The sequence below is a fragment of the Prinia subflava genome, chromosome 2 (genome assembly GCF_021018805.1).
Source record: "Prinia subflava isolate CZ2003 ecotype Zambia chromosome 2, Cam_Psub_1.2, whole genome shotgun sequence".
NCBI classification, from domain to species: Eukaryota; Metazoa; Chordata; class Aves; order Passeriformes; family Cisticolidae; genus Prinia; species Prinia subflava.
The window spans coordinates 54,457,935-54,475,604 of NC_086248.1; the positions used below are offsets into that span (position 1 = coordinate 54,457,935).

Below are 17,670 nucleotides of genomic sequence, written 5' to 3' on the forward strand. Positions count from 1 at the left end.
TTGTACATCTGCCTCTTGATAACCAGCAAGGGATATCCAGTCATACACTCAAGGGATATCCACTACATACATTGTGATTTTCTGCTGAGCAAAACTCTGTCTACTCTGAGTTTTGCTGTGTCCAGAGAACTGGACATTGAAGTCGTCCCTGCCTGAAGCACCATCTCAGATACATGAGTTATGTACTGCATCACCAGCTATCCGACGTGAGCAAAATGCATTAAGCTCAATAGATGACGTGATGCAGCTGCCGGGATGGATGGCACGAACACAGACAGGCACACAAGGTGACCACTTCTCCAAACGAACCTCCAAACGCCCCGACACCAAAATCCCGCCAGCGGGCGGCAGCCTCCAAGCACAGCTTTCCTCCCCGGCCGCAGCGTGTGCACGGTGTCTCTCTGTCCCCACTGCTCCGGTGCCTGAACAAACGCGGCGCTCCCGCACCGCCACCTGCCGCCGCCCCGCCGGGCAGGAAACACGGACAAAGCCGGGACACCGCGCTGCAGCCGCCCGTGGCGGCTCCCGGGACCTGTGTCCCCGAGGGCGGCCCTGGCACACGCAGTGGAGCAGAGGGTGCCGCAGGGATGACCCTCGGCTGGGCCCCGGCCGGCGGTGGCTGCCAGCGGAGGCGGGCGCGCATCGCCACAGGGGATAAGCAGGCGGCGGTGTCGCCGCTCCCGGGAGCACAGGGACTCCCGCGGGAAGGCAGCGCAGAACTGCCCTGCAGGACCTCATCTACCGCACAGCACGGGCGCGACTGCTCGGCAATTTGCTTTCGAGAGTAACCACATCACAGAGGCACAATGGTAACACAGAGGGCAAGGCTCGTTCGATAGGTGAAATACAGAGACTGTGGCTCTCAATGCAAATGAGCATTAGTTATTGGTTTTACAGTGCCACCGGGGGGAAGGACGGATCCTTTCAGTCATCCCAAAATGGACTATCAAGGAGTAATAATGTAATAAACGCCAATCGCTTGTTTTTGAAATTTATGAAAGTTTAATAAAAATAAAATGGTTATAAAAATAGTAATACAAATATAATAATAATAATAAAGGTTAAACAATTTAGAGTTAGGACAATTAATGAGACAATACCAGCAAAGAATTACAGCCCGGGCTGGGTACCTCTTCCTGGACCAAAGTGAGCCAGGAAAAGGACCCCGTTAAAAGAGAATTTACCCCTTAAGAGGAGTAACCTCATGACTATGCATATTTTACTTAAAACAAGAAATTTGTCTGGTCCTTGTCAAAAACTTTCTGTTATTCCCCAGGCGCCTTTGAGTCTAAGTCAGGCTTGAAAAAGTTCGTTTCTGTTGATAAGGAGAGCCATAAATTCTTTTCCACTGGAAAATTTAGGGGTCTCTGTAATTGTTATCTATGTGCGAAGAATTTCTTGATTATCTTCTCCTTTTCTTGAGCTAAAAAAAAGAATATCTCACACACATAGTTTCTATTTTAACCACTAAAGCTTGATTTTAATTACACTACTACATTTACTATATTGTTGAAATGTTAATACAGCATAACTTTCCAACCTAGCATAATACATATAATAAATATCTGCGTAGAGCCATATAATATGCATTTTTCACAAATAATATCTGCGGGGCTTTTGAACAACCACCACTTCCTAGGATTCATGAACAGCAAGCTGTATTCCCACGATGGTTTAAAACCTGCAAGGAAGGCTGTCTTTCAGTAATGCCCAGTTTTTAATTTGATTATTCCCCAGGGTGAAGGTAATTCCCAACAGCCCTAGACACAGAGAGAGGAGAGGTATTTCCACTCACTTCCTCACCCGCATCAGTGCCTTCAGCTGTGGTTGAAAAGGTGCTCAGTCCACAGAGAGGGTACAGCCATGAGTTGTAGAGAGGCTGTACCCAAAAAGCCAGCCCAGAAGAATTGCAGCTTCAGCAACAATCACCCACACTGCCACATCAACAACAACCAAAAAACAAAACAAAACAAAAAAACCACCCACCCCAAAAAAAACAACAACAAAAAAGCCACCACCAAAAAAAACCCCCACACAACAAAAACCACAGGTGGCAACACCAGCAAGTGCTTTCTCAAGCCTCCAAGGGCCTGATGCCAAATCCCACTGGCTGGCTGTGAGCTCCAAGCATAGCCTTCCTCCATGGCCAGAGCATGGTTGATGTATGGTTTCTCTCACACTTCTGTTCTGGTGCCTAAATGAAAGTGGAGCTTATGCTGTCATCTCCCCACTCAACAAAGGACTCCTACTACCTAGTTTTATGAAGCTCATAGATGTTTAATTATTTTTTGACACATGCCTTTCCTCCCACCACATTTGCCAAAAATTACTGAAGTCTGCCAACAGACTCAGAAGTAATTAGGGGAAGACACACAAGGTAGCAAGATTACCCCAGATAAATTTCCTTTGGAAATCAGGCTAAAAATTACAGCATTGTACTTATTAAAAGAATCCCCTGAAGCCATGCTTGTGATTGCTATACTGCTGTTACTGGCAATATAGCAGGTTTTTAAAGCAGTTGTTTGAGGATCATATTTGGTCTCTACAAATCAGATTAATTTCGCCCCTTTTAGCCAGAAGCCAGCCATTTATGAACACTTTTCCCATCTGTTAAATGGCCATGACAGGTACTTACCTACTTCACTTGTGGTCTGTGTGCAAACACAAACAGTAGTATAAATGTCTTTAAAGCATTGCTCTACATAAAAAAATATTATAAATACTGCTGTAAGGTTAGCACATACGCATTTTATACTTTTTGAATGGCTGCAACCTTTTAAAGATAGAAGCAGAGCACAGAACTAATCCTAAGATGCATTTAAGTGTGATAACAAGGAAATAATTTCTTTAGCAATCTTTTGCCAAATTAGCTTGCTGCTGCAATTTAACTCAATACTTAGGAAAAGCATGTTTTATTTGAGAGTTACATTGCTTTAAATAATGTCTGACAAAGAAATAATGGGCTGGGAAAAGTTTCAAGTGGGTCTTTCTCAAACATTTCCTTCCTTGTTGGTACTCACTGCCAAAAAGTGCATCTCCTCATCCTTGAATTCATCTGTCATGCCACTGCTTAGTGGAAGGCCTGACAGAAATTCAGCCAGTATTTCCAACACATCCAGATCCATTCATCTTCCTGCTCCCTACTGTCTTCTTGAAATCCCAGTGGAATGCTCAGAGATGCTGCCTGTTGACTTGCAACGTGAGATAAACCTGTCTCACTGCCGCTCACACAGGGGGCAGCTGGTTGGGGTGACACCTTTGCTCCTGGCCCCCATGGATAACCAGGGATGGTGCATATGCTTGGAACAAGGTGGGGAAGAACAGGAGGTGATGGAAAATGAGTGCAAACTCTGCAGTCTTTGAAGAAGAACAGGCAGCGCGAGAAAGGTGTCTACACCTCATACCTTTCCCCTCCTTCATGAGAGGGTTTTTGAGCACAAAACCATCCTTACATGCTCCACAACATCCAGGCAGTGATAAGAGAGACCATCACCTGCTTCCCCACTCCTTCCTCTCCCCAGTACCTGCTGCTCTGCCTGCACAGGGTTGCACACAGCATTTATCTGTCAGCTGGGTGAAAAAAACTCCTGCATACACGTTTCCCAAGTCATCAGACAAACAATGGTGGCCTGCCAAATCACCCCAAATAAGCCACTAATGCAGCATTGTCTTTTTAATTATAAAAGATTCTTATCAGCTTACCTGAATTCATTTTGGACTTCCCATTTGTGCCCTAATTTAATGACATAATTATGAGGAATTAAGAGCCAGTATTTTCAATGAGCACTGAGAAGTCTCCTGTTCCTTTGCACGTGCTCAGTAATTGTTATATTACAGATTTAGCAAAGGTGTATTGCAATTGCAGCAAAGTTCTAAACTTCTAGCCAGTTATTTCTTTTTCCAGCAGGCATTTGTTTTGCAGGACTTTAACTTATCAATGTCTTTTGTCATATACAATGCTACATGCTCTCTACAAAGGCGAAGTCACAAAATAATCATCACTTACTGTCATTTGGGTACATTTTATGCACAAATATAAGAATTTGAATCAGAAAAGAAGTCAGAAAAAAAACAACATTTAATTACAAAAGAACTTCCTTAAATTAAAAAAATGCAATGGCACTAAACCAAAACCAAAGTTATTTAAGAGATCATAACAACAGGTTGGTTGCAATTTTATACTGAAACTGTTAGGAACAGCTGTTCCTATCATCTGCACTTTGCTCCTGATTAAAATAACACCTAGGGTTCCAGTAACAAGTAATCTTTTACAGAACTATAATGTATCAAGAAAACACACATTATTTTTGTATTACATGTCAAAAAACCCCTTATATTTATTACATTAGGTTCATAAATGTTTACCTAAGCATTGTACTGTTTTGGTACTCTATTCCTTGCATTTTAAGAACAGGGAGTTTGTTCTACAGACAAAAGTAACTTGTCTTAGAGGATTTGCCCATAGTGGCACAGTGCTGTACCACGTGGGAATACCCAACTAGATTGAGTATCAAGGGCAGTACAGTCACATTACAACAATTTCCTCTTTTACTCATCCTGCTTTTCAGAACCAACCAGTGCAGTGCTTCCTCTTCATATGAAGTCAGCCTTTGACTTTAAGAAACAATAAATACACACGGCCCCAGAATTGTTCATATGCTGTGGATAACTAATCAGCAGATGTCTAATTTTTCTGTGACCTTTCAGAGTTCTATTTCACTGCTTGTATACAAAAGGGAGAGTTCCAGTGGTTACTTTGTCAACACAGGGCCCATGTCCAAAGCTCAGCAGAAAGGTCCTTTATTCCTTTAATCAGCTTTGATCATGTGAAAAAAATGTAATTCAGTCCTTGATTGTATGTAGAATACTCCCTATGAGGTCAATATAAATCTCTGTGTGCATTGAAAGAAGGTATTCATTCCAAGGATACAATTTCACAGTAGTTACTTCAGGTAGTCAGCACGCATGTGAAAAAGCACTTGAGCACAGCTGAGCTAGTTTACAAATAAACTCTCAAGTGGTACACAAGCTAGCGAGCCCAAAGTGCTGCTGTGGGACGGGCTCTGGAGCTCCAGGCCACAGCTCTTTGTGTTGCAACAAGCCTTCTCAGTCTATAATTTATTATCAATGAATTCCACAGGGAGTTTCCAGTCCTTTCCTGAAAAGGGATGGATTTGCAATAGTTCTCTGTTGGACCACTAATTTTGAAGTGATTTAGACAGCATCTATCAGCATCAGGGAAATGAGAACTTGATTTCTAGCCTAGTCCAGGATAGACCAGATATATAGCTGATGGAAGGTAATACCCACAGTAGACCCTTACATAGTTTTTGAGTGAAAGGTTTAGTGGTTTGCTACCTATGAAATTTAGACTATAGTTTCCTTCCACAGTTATTTTAATTTTCCTGAAAGTTTTTATTACGCTAGTAATAGAAAAGTTTTGGCAGTTCACAAAACTCAGTCTATCAGATGTCAAAAAACCCCCTGAAATCAGTGTGTGTAACATAGCTGCATATCACTGCTGAAAAACCTAAAAGGTTTTTCTAGTGCATGACAATATGCTAGAAAGGACAATGCCAAGAGTAGTGAGCTTTAAAAAGACTCACCTTGTCACATGATCTTTTCTTTGTTTTTTCTTTCCTTTTTTTGTAATAATCTCAAGAACACAATCAATAGGAGTAAAAATAAAATTACTTAAAAGATCTAGCAAAAAAGCTGCATAGAAAGCATTTTCACAGTTGTTTTTAAATAGTTTTCATGAAACTTTAAATTAGGACTTCCAAAGACATTGCATTGCAGGTTTTTTTCCTGTGAAATTCACACTTATTTGGGAAATTCATATTAGGTACTAGGGTTAGGTATTTTTAATACTGTACCATTCAGAAGTGGTGATCAGGATTTGGTTCTCTATTGTACTAGCATTGAAAAGACCTATATGAACACAAAATGCTACACAAACAGATTGTAGCTCTCTAATATAAAGAGTTTAAACACCTGTTTGAAAAATAAATTCTTCTTAAACAAGACCTACCAGATGGGAGGTAGCTTAGTGCCATTAAAATATTTAAGGTTCTTATATATAAAATATATAAGGTACTTATACTTGTTTCAAACATGAGTGGGAAAACTGTGCTATCTCCAAAATTTTGCTGCAAGTAAAACTGAAAGTTTACTGGTTATAATTGTTGGGTCACCATCATTTTGTTGTTGTGGTGGTGGTGGTGTTTGGTTGTAGTTTTTTAACTGGATAAAGTTCTATTAATATACATAATGGTTGAATGCTGAAAGGACACACTATGCCTCTGAAACATTCAGCCATACAACAGAAGTCCACAGGCTGGAGGTTTTGCCATTAGCTGTGATCTTAGCTCTGCTTGGGTTTTATAACCCACTCAGCATTTGGGTTGAGCTGGTATAGGTCCTTCATGTAGGTATCATCATCAAGGCAGCGTTCTCCTACAAACAGAGAAGACGTGGTTACACCAGTAGCAAAAGAGAAACAACTTCTAAAGTTCCTGTTACTGTTTTACTCCATGTACATTTTCAACATCTCTCTGTGGTGTTTAACAAAGGACAATGCACATAAAAGTTGGAGGTGCTCTTACCCTTCCTTAAGGAGGAAGGGGACAAGAGGAAGAAGAGAAGGGGCTGTTCCACGTCTGTGACACATTCTAGCCAGATTCTTCACAAAGACCATGCAGATGGGAACTCCCCTCTGCAAGCAAAAATGGAGCAATGTCCCGATCCTCTTACGATTATATCCAAAACCAACATTTACACTTGCACAGAAGCCTATTAAAATTTCAGGTTATTTCCCCCTTTTCAAATGCTAAGTTTGTGCAAGGTTTTTCCTTGCTAAGAAGATGTTACTCCTTATTCTCCTTCTCTTAAGTCAGCTGTTCTGCATAGCACTTGTAATAATTGCTGTCCTAGGCGGGGAAAGTAATACACTGTTCTTGGTGCACTACAGGCAATTAATTTATGTCTAGTAGCTATGATGAAAATAGCATATGCCGATCCATCAAGATCTGCACATTCTTCCATTCCCCTACAGGCAAAGCATTATCTCATGCATTTGCAGCTCTACATCACAGCCCCTCTTCTACTCTGCTGTGCAATTGGCCGGGGTGGATGGCTCGTGCCAGACAGACATTTCCAGTACCTGCACTCCCTACACGGGAGGCAAACACAGGCAGAACATTGCAGCTGAGTTTGTCCCCCAGCTCTTTGGACTCCCTGCACAGTGAAGGCAAGAAGGCAAGACTCCCTGCTCAACCAGGCAGTCTCTGTCTGCTCTCTCTAGGATTCTAATCCCAGCCTCTGTGACCAGTACTGCCCACGTTGCTGAACTAGATCTCCTCTGCACAGTGCAGCATGTTCAGGCAGTGAGAGCATGGGGACAGTACTTTGCCATGTCCCTATCCAGCCAGTCCCAGGCACAAAGCAGTAGCAGAAGTTCCATTCAGTGCCCTGAAGTCCTACAGTGTATTGACTACTAAAGAAATGTCTGGAGACTTCAGCAGCTGCATCTGCTAGGGGATAAGAACACAGCATTGTGCTTATTACAATTATGAGCGTAAGTGTAAGGATATGAGTGTGTCATTAGCCCCTCAAGTCTTACTGTTCTGGGTGCCCTCCACATGAGCCAGGCACATTGGGAAGACAGACAGATGGCAAAGGTCAGGACAGCTGGCTTACTTAAACCTGTATGGCAGGGTAAAGAAAGGCAGGGAGTTTCTCTTACCTCAACTGAGAGTATTAATAAGGACTAGTAAGGACTAGTTAAAGTTGAAGTAAACCATTCAGACAGAGAAAACATCTACACTTTCTAACGTATGTGACAACAAAACAAAACATATCTGCACTTCCTCTAAGAGAAATACAATTTCTGTCATATGTTTAATAGTAAGTTGTTGCAATCTTATTGGAATTCTGTTACAAAATCTTTTTTCCTGCAATGACTACACCTCTGTAGAATAAACAAGATATTCCTCTCCTTTACAAAAGTCTTATTGTCTGGGACTGCAACCTGCTTCAGCAGGCATAGGAATTGTATGTAGATACTGGATTTGCATGAGAGCATACAATACATTCTGGCACCCAACTATCTTGGTAACTTATTTACTTAGTAAAATAACTTAGTAAAAACACTAAAACATACCTCTTGCAGGAAACATAGGTAAGTGCTATTTAATTAAGTCTTTTGGTTTAGCCAAACATGCAAAAAATTGATATATAATCGTGATTAGAATAAAAGAAAAAATGCTAGAAGTAGCAATTTACATACAGAATTCAAACTTCCAAAGGAAAAAAGTACTGCATGTAATTATAATGCCAAATAAGTTAACGGGTCACAGTTAAAGAAAAAAGTAAATGTAAGTCCAATCTACTACTGCTTTCTAGTTCTCCCTTTGTTTTCCTGAGCATATGAAAAATACTGTGATTAGAAACTGATTTCTAATGCAAAAATACTCTTGCATTTGTGGAAGAAAACTCTAGAACTGTGTTCAAAATTATCCTTGGCATTAACTGTGCTGATCTGCTAATTACTTTAATCAAAAGGGTCCAGAATAAGCAGAGCAGGAAAGATTAACTGTTGGAAAATTTTATCACTTTGTCATCTTTCTGTCTGAGCATTTTCTTCTACCCAAAAGAACCTGCAAGTGACACTCAAATGAAGAACATGAAGGACTGTAAGTTCACTTATTATGCTTCAGTACAAAGAGATAAATAAGATAAACTTCAAGCACCTTTGTACCCAACCTTTCTGTGCTTATTCACTGTACATACATATCAGGAACATCTGTTACAGCTGCCAACTTCCTCTGGGACAGATAATAAGATACTACTAATACAATGATCACACCAACTCCTCTGCTGCCTTCTCCACAAGGTTAACTGTCTCCCTTAGTGTAAGAGAGAACAAGGGACACAGATAAAAATGCAGCTGCAGTGAAGTCCATGGACAGTGGAATCCCATTCTAGCAAAAGAAGTTGTTCAGAAGCCATTCTTACCAATATTTCCTCCTATTTCATAAAGGAAGACCTCTTCTTTCTTGAGTGTTTGGACATTTCCGCTGTGGGGAACAGAACACAACAAATGATCATATTATGAAGGCATTTGTGGATCAGCCACCTAAACATGTCTGGGAGAAGTTATGCTAATTGAGATCAGCACTGCACCCACCACAAATCCTTTATATGCATGCTTACTGATACAAGCGAACAAGAACAATAGTGAATAATAAATAAATAAACACAATAGTGAACAAGAATACCATTGCATGCTAGTGCAAATGAACAGTCCTGCAAGTGAGCAATACACTAGAAAAGGTAAGATAAATACGAAAAAACTGCAGGGTTTAGGAAAGTACTTCATTGTTATTTGCAAGTGGCTTGATATTTACCCTCTGATTTTTCTTTTACTGCTGCTACAAAAATAAGTATTTCCCTCAATAAGCCATAGCTCAGAAAAAGCCATATGGTTGGGTGGGAGAAACCACATTCTTGCTGGATTTAATTGTACTGCAACTAAAAGAAGTAAAGGACAGTGGAAGAATAAAGTCCCTGTATTACAAAGGGGTTCTATTTTTCTCATTGCTTAATTGTAATAATGTATGCTAAAGCCCAGCCAGAAAATAACTCTCTGACAATGGTGTAAAACTCTAAAAACAGTGCTTAGGAAAAGTACCTTCTTAATCTCAACTAGTGTACCACATTATTGCGTTAGCTGAATAGTTAGATATGATGAACATGTGTTATTTTTTTTTTAAAGATGGATTAAAATTTCCCCCTTTCTAAATGGATTTGAAAGACTAAAATGTGGCTTTTTTTTTACATCATTTCATGTGCATGACATTTGCACATTATTATACTCCAATACCTATTGCGCTGTTGTATATAAATGCATTATTTTAAAAAATATTTTCTTTCTTCTTTTTTTATTCCTCTGTTTGCTTGGAGTTCCCTTCTGATTTGTCCCCAGAAAATTACGAAACTATTCCTGACCCATCAGATTAAACAACAATTTTTTTTTTTTACTAACAGCACTCACATATTCCTGAAGGCTTCTGGAGCTTTAATGACATTTAAAAGCATTAAATCCTCAAGTGTGTATTTTGATGGCTAAATTCAGCCAAAAAGTTCATGAACTGACCTGGACTTGGAGTATTTTAGAACTTTTTTCTTGATATAATAAATGAAGAGACACTTCTCCCGACATGGTAACAAAACAAAGATGTGTTTATACCTTTTCTGGCTGAGAAACCTGGCTACTATATCACCGGCTTTCAGTTCTTCTGTCAGCTGTATTGCCATGGAAACTTTGGAAAGATGAGGCGCTTGCACCCGTATCACTCCCTGAGGAACATCAGTCTGCAAAGCAATAAGAGTGTTGGAACAAAGCTGCTAGCAGCTGGCTTTGATGAGCTCCTCAAAATACAGTATGGAATAAGTAAGTACAGTGCTCTGCACTTCACTACCTACTACACTTCACTACAAACACATGATAACTGCACTGCAGTTCAGTAAATTACATCCGACCTTCAAAGCTCTTTTTAACTACAGGGACAACTTCAGAACAAAACAACAGTAGTGTTTAATTATTTTTCAAAGATGTTAAGAAGAACAATAACAATTACGCTATATTAAGAACACACTTTGGTATGATAAGAAGCATGTGACACTGATACAGAAAATTCTTGCTGCAGGCATGAAAACCAGGCAACGCCCCCACACTGACCCTCTGCTAAAACTTCTGGAAGAAACCTGTCCAGTTCCATTTAATCTGAACTTCCTGCCAAAGAAAAAAACCAAAACGCACAAAGTACTCATGGATCAGTCTACTTTAAAGGATTTTTCTTCCCTTTTTGTAAATTCCATTTTTTAAAAACAGATATTCACTACTGCAGGTTTTTCTCCCTATTTCTTATTGTCCAGAATATATTCAACTAGCCAACCTGCCCTATATAATAGTCTGACTATATAATGGATTCATATTTTATTTCAACCCACAAGTCCTTGATGATGAATATTAATCATATTAGCTACAGAGAAGGAGGACAAAGGACACCTTTTCTGTTCAACTTGCAGGTACATGACATTTGAAGTTACAAAATGCATAATTTATTTGTTAATTAGGTCCTACTTTTTGTTCCTGGAATTTTTTCTATTCTGATTACATTATCATTTACCCAAACATACTAATTTTGATAGGAAAATAAAGTAAGAGTCTCTGTACTCAAGGTTGATTATGACGGTTGACTCTCTCCTTTCCCACCCTACACCCCTCCATTTACCCAACTGTAAGGCTGAACATTTTTTCTTTCATAATCAATGAATAAATGTGGGCACCTGTGAATCTAGAATAGCTTCTCTGAAGCCATCAGAGTTGAAGGAGTATAGAACAAATACAAATGTGAGCAGAATCACAGGAACAGCTTCCTGAAAAAGCTGAAGGCTCATGACAAATGATGAGTTATGGTACACAATTTTAACCAAACAATTCTTTTGCATCCAGTCTTATTATTTATCAATTTAAAAATACTCGACATCATAACTATTTCTGTCTAAAGCAGTAAGAATCATTATATTGAGAATTTGCTAGGTAGTAATTGTGGAATCAAAGATTCATAAGGTTGTAGGAGATCTCAATGAGATTTCTCCTATATTTATCTCTAAAATTTGTCAAATCTGTTCTTTAAGGCCTCCACCTATGGAAATAGTGTCTGTAGCCATCTGCTAGGTAGTAAATCCTGCTTAAAAATTTTTGCCTCCTTCCAAACTTTTGGGAACCTGGCAAAAAGAAATTAATTTTTAAGGATGAAATGATTATTTATACATGCCCCTAACCGGTCTTCCATCAACTTCAAATTGGTAAATTTAAAGTAGCTTTCATTTTTTTATACAGTTCTTTATCATTTTGTCTCAGTTGATTTCAGTGGAGTTTCTCCAACTTTCAGCTGGATAACTTTTTTTCTGCTACACAGCAGGCATATGATAAATTATTTAAAAAGCAGTCTGCTTTGAGTGTGTGAGAGAAAGAACAAGAATTGTCCACAGAGCTGCAACATTATGGTCACAGATCAAACAGAATAATTACTTTGTTTATTCACAGAAAATCATTATTAGCTCAGCTAATTAATGCATTTTGCCACTTTCACCACCTGCATTTCCAGGAGAAATCAAGCTCAGCTGCACAGTATGTTCATGCTGCCAAACTACAGAGAGAACAGAACCTGAGCAACCCCTAGCCCATACACCATGCAAGTTGGTGAGAAAGAAAATGTGGCCTAAAGCCTCTAAGAGCTGAATGACATGACCTATTCTCTGCACAGCACAGTTCAAAATACCCAAGTGAGGGGCTCCATATCACAACATATTACACTATGAACCTATGAGCGGACTGACAACACACTGAAGAGTTGGGTCACCTATGCTATTCAGTTTGCAAGTTTCCTTCCCTGCCTCACAGGCCCTCTCAGGTCAGATTTAAAACACTGCAACCCTTGGCTGAATTAGGTATTGCATTATTTTAAAAAAATGAAGACAGTACATCCTTACTTGATGGAAAACACATTGGCCTACAACATTTAGTCTGCAGCAGGCACAGCTGTCATCTGTGAGGTAGTAATCTTCTTCAAACCCCTCCTTTTCAGAGGGACTTGCAATCTATATATCACAGAGCAGCTGCCTGACTACAGGATCTGGGGTAGGTCTCTTCTAGTTTTTTCTAATCCATTTTTCACTCCAGGTGCAGAGAGAAATGTGAGTATGCAATATTTTCACTAATGAAGGAATATTATACATACTTATTAAAGGTGCAAAGTATACCAAGCAGGTGTGGGGCATGAACATTATGAAGAACAAAATGATTTTCAAAAGGGATTCTTGCTACATGGAAGGCAAAGTCTGAAAGAAATGCAAAGCAGTTGTTCTCGTTGGGCTGCAAAATCCTGCACCTAGTTTGGGACAAAAAAACTAGAAAGCCATACACAGATAAATGATTTAGCAGGTAGCAATTTTTTTAGTAAATAATCTGTCACTGCAGTGGCTGACATATTCAGCAGGAATAGCAGACAGGTTACTCTGTGTAAATTCAAACAGATTGTACAAACAGAAGGGCCATGGGATACAATGGTTTTTATGACCTGCAGTAGCTCAGCCCAGTGCATTGCGTTGTGCTGCTCACATGAGAGCTCCCTTTTTTGGAACAACTGCACCATACAGAGGAATACAATGACAGATGGGATAGATGTGGCTAAAGGCAGTAGGTAAATTTCCAGTCCTGAGGGCATCTTTCTTTGCCTATCTAGAGCATTATTCAGCCCAATACCAACATAAAGACTTAATCCCCAACACTGACTTGGGGCTATAGGTATGCATAGTTCTCCCAAAAGGCAATTAACCCTCACAAGCCCTCTAATATTAACCACTCTCAACACTGTACACAGATCTCATCTGAAGTTAGCTTTTTAACCTCTGCTTTTTAACTTCTGTCAAAAAAGGGGAAATGTGATTGAAAGAGAGGCCTCATCAGAGCTAAGATGAAATTTTGTTCAAATGAGATGCAGATACTGAGTTATTTCTGGAGAATATGGAAGTGACTCAGGTTCTGTCCATCTATGTTTAATCATGTAGGGTGCCGCAGCAAGTGTTAGAAAATAGAAACTTATCCTCAGCTTATATTCAGCAGCACACAAGGTAATTAGGTATTGAAAGTTTCAAGCAGGTTTCACTGGAGTGGGAAATTCACCACAGGTCTGGGTGCCTCACTTGCCACCTGACAGTGAAATACTGTTCAAGAACTGCACAGGAAAAGTCACGTCATTTTTAAATTAAAGCATTATAAATTGAAAACTGGGGAGAAGGAAAACCCAGATCAATAAATGTTCCTGAAAGAGACTTTTTTTTACTTCAAAAATATATAGAACTGTCATTCCCAATAACACCTTATCAATTTGTGAACGTGATTTTAAGAGTAATATGTTCTCAAGCACCTAAAATTACTGAATGCTTGCAATAAGCATGAAGGATTTGTAAAAAATTGTACCATTTAATTTTGACAAAAATCTCCACAGAATTCTAGGGCTTAAAGAAAATTATTGAATAGTAACTTTACATTTACATTTAAGTAAGAATATTACAGAAGACTTCAGTTCTATCTCCCCAGTGGATCAGAAAGGCATAATTTACTCTAAAAGACCTCAGTCCTAACCCCTCAGTGGATTAAAAAGACATATCTTTGCACTGAATTACTAAAAAAATCTAATACCTGAACTTGAAACAGCATTTACTTTTTTCAGTGTATTTGCTGTTATCTCGGTGCTGAACACAGGATGGCAGCATTAAGGCATTAAGCATCATCACATCAACTCAAGTGAATTGAATTCAAAGAATTCTTTTCTTATCGGACCAAGAAAAACAAATTCCAGTGTTTAATTAGCTTTATCTTAAAATCATATGTAATTCATTCTGTGTAAAGATTCCTTCATACAGAGAGATACAAAAGTAGGGCGAAGTGATGCCTGGGGAATTAATTAATTTTGGACATTAGGATACCTGTCAAATACTGCATACAAAATGAGGTAGGAATACTGAAATATAAGTCCCCAGCAAATTCTGCATATATAGCATATTCATTTGCCCCATTCTATTTGCTTTGGCTTAAAAGCTTAAAAAATGCATTTATAAGAATATGACAACCCTTTCTTTGGTAACAGTCTGACTTGGTAAGAAAACCAGGCTGCTCAGAGCACTGCATTTCTACCAGCGACCACAAGATGACTCTCCCTCACCAGAATCTTCACTGTGACTCCAAGCCACAAGGGGGAACTTTCATATCACTCAAGTATGAGCTTCTATCACCACCCAAATCTGATACATTTTCATCATGGTATCTGATTACACGAATCAAGATTGGTATTACCTGTTTGTGTATTTAAACTAACTTTGGAATAATGTACTTCAAATGCTTTATAATTCAGGTACTATATTGTGTAGGCTAAAAAGTTTAAACAAATCGTAATTCTAAAAATTATCAACAATTTCAACATGCACGAGATGTATTTTTAAAGTTTTGATGTCAGTGGGAACAGCTCAACTAAAATCTTTCTGAACTACAGGGAAAAATTATCACCATAATTGCCACAGGATTTTTGTATTTTAAAGAATGTGCAAAGAGTGTTACACTGAAAGTTATGCCTTGACATCACTGATGGGTATGGCAGAAGCCAATTACCTAAAGGAGAGATAGTGAACTGTGGGTTATATGCACTGGGGTAAGCTGGCAGTAGCCACTTGGACAGTAGCTGCATAAGAAGCAGTTCATCAGTTTTTCATTTTTGTTTCATCTTTTGAGGTTTCTTGGGTTGGGCAGGTCATGCATGTTCTAGCTATGGACCAGGACAGAGTTCAGTGATTTTGGAACTCCTGTAGATGGGAGAAGAATTAAATGCCAGATTTGTTTCCAAACATTTTTAAATATCAAGTAGGGAAATTTAGATATTTAGTTTTTAAGTAAACACATGGTCTGCTGTGACTTCCACTGGGCAACAACACGTCTAGATGTGGGTTCAGTAATACTGAGGCGTGCCACAACACTTGCTCTCTTTACAGATACAGACCTAATGTATATTTATTTCAGATGCCCAGATGAAACAACCTGGTATCATTTTTTCAGAACAGAAATAGTCTGAAAAATGTGTGAAAACAAACAAAAAACCAGTACAACCCTCTAAATGTGTCCTGCCAGTAACTCACAAACTGTGAAATCCACCCTAACATGCTATCTATTGAAATTCTCAGTTAGAAAAATGTATATATTCCCTTGGCTACATCCACTTTTTCATTAAAAATTACGATCCTATTAGTAAAGCATTTCAGATGTAGGTTTCCTTACATCATTAGGAGGCTTCTCCTGCTTCTCATGCTTTTCCCTGTCATATGCCATCTTTTTCAGAAGTTTCTTCATAGCTTTGTCCTTTTTCTCCTTCTTCTGGCTTTCAGTGTTTTGTTTTCTCACTTGGTTAACAATAAACTTCGGAATCTACAAAAATATAGAGTAAGCATGAATAACTACATAATTTGCTTACCAAAATTTTGTAAATGGCCAGATTTTTAGGTAGAACTCAAAAATAGTGTTTCTTTCCACTAATAACTAAAGACTCAAATAATATAAAAATGTGAAACAATTTTAAAAGCACTTCATTTGTGATAAAATATGTGACTTCAGTGACTTCTCAGGGGAAGAGAGGTTCAATCATACAGAGTTTTTACTTTTGTCAGCCAAAAAAATTCACTTGACATTTAGTGTGTAAAATCATGATAATTACTTTTTCTCACATGCAACAAAGGTCAAAATTGTTTCAGGTTGCTGATGGACAATACACCTCCAACTTGTAAAGTTTATCTAAGGCTAGAGCTTTGCTTAAGACCATGTCACAACCTCATGCTTTACCAAAACATGTTTTACATAATATTAATTTTGTCCCAAAAGAGCAATGAGTTCAAACACTGTGTTTCCTGCTAATACCTCTAAGCCAAAAGAATTGCCCACAGCAATGCATACTGATAGACCAAATACACATATGCCCCAAGGACTTATTTTTGAGTTCAACTGTAGTACGTACAATATTAAAACTCTGAGCACCAGAGCTTAACATAAGAGGTAATATTTTTGTTTTGCTCCCGTGAGAGTTACCTATGAGCAAGAACCCAGCTGGATCGGTCTGATCCTTTTCTAAATCATGGCTGTAGCTTCACATGACTTCTCTATTCAGATACCTTGTTGTGAAATACATCATCCTCCACGCCCCCCTTAAAAACACACTTACTGTCCAGAGAAGTTTTTGGTACTGAATCATGAAGCGCATGACATTTGCTGTCCCAGCTGCCATAGCAAACTCGCTTTGTTCAATAGTCTTGGAGCCAAACCCATGGAACGTGAAAAGGTTTGGGGCCATCACCATTGCAACATTCTTCAACGTCATCTTATTTTTGTCTCGGTGATCAATTACCCTTTGGAGGAATTCAAGCAGTACCTGAAAGGAGAGCAGAACTTTCAGCTCAACTCTGCATGTGAAAAGTGAAGCATGTGCAGAGCTGAAAATGAACACAAGAGTGAAACATGAAGTTGCATATTTTTTTGAAAAAGCTCTTAATTCCTAATAAAACCACGTTAAAAGCAATCAATAATAGAAGTGTGAATATTCATAGAACGGTAATGCAAGTTTTGTTTCCTTCAAGTAATGAAGGAGAACATTCTTGTTGTTTTCAAGGGTAATGTTTTCAAAACCATTCACATGACTTCGAGGCCCTGCATAGTAAGATTTGTCTCAAAATCTTTGTTGTGTAGGTGCATAAGCAGCATCCCACAGATGCTTGTGAAGACATTACTGTTGGCATCTGTTAAACTGAAACTGAACACAAGAGTGCCAGCTGTCATAGTTATGAAGACATGGAGCAGCTAATTCTGTAAGGTAAGTAGTTCACGAGTAAAGCACTGCGTTGTGAATGACAGGTAGCCAGCCAGAAACTGGCAATTTTCAATTAATTTGGCTCCAGATATTTGTAGTTCAACTCAGGAGCCTTCTCGACTGCCTCCACAAAATAAACAAACTCAAAAAGAAAGTCTTGTTTTAACAATAAGACCTAGTAGAATTTTTTGCCTGT

At 38.9% G+C, this 17,670-nt stretch overlaps 1 protein-coding gene across 7 annotated transcripts in view; it reads right to left on the bottom strand.

Moving 5' to 3' along the window:
• Positions 1-4,060: 4,060 nt before the first annotated feature.
• Positions 4,061-17,670, bottom strand: part of ARHGAP18 (Rho GTPase activating protein 18) — a 97,098-nt gene continuing 83,488 nt past the window's right edge. For all 7 annotated transcript variants that reach the window (XM_063389983.1, XM_063389986.1, XM_063389981.1 and 4 more), the window contains 5 exons: positions 16,833-17,039; positions 15,899-16,045; positions 10,250-10,374; positions 9,016-9,077; positions 4,061-6,456 (listed from right to left, as the gene is read on the bottom strand). In XM_063389983.1, the coding sequence (XP_063246053.1) occupies positions 6,365-6,456; positions 9,016-9,077; positions 10,250-10,374; positions 15,899-16,045; positions 16,833-17,039 (633 nt within the window). In that variant the 3' untranslated portion in view covers positions 4,061-6,364. The remainder of the gene's footprint in view (positions 6,457-9,015; positions 9,078-10,249; positions 10,375-15,898; positions 16,046-16,832; positions 17,040-17,670) is intronic.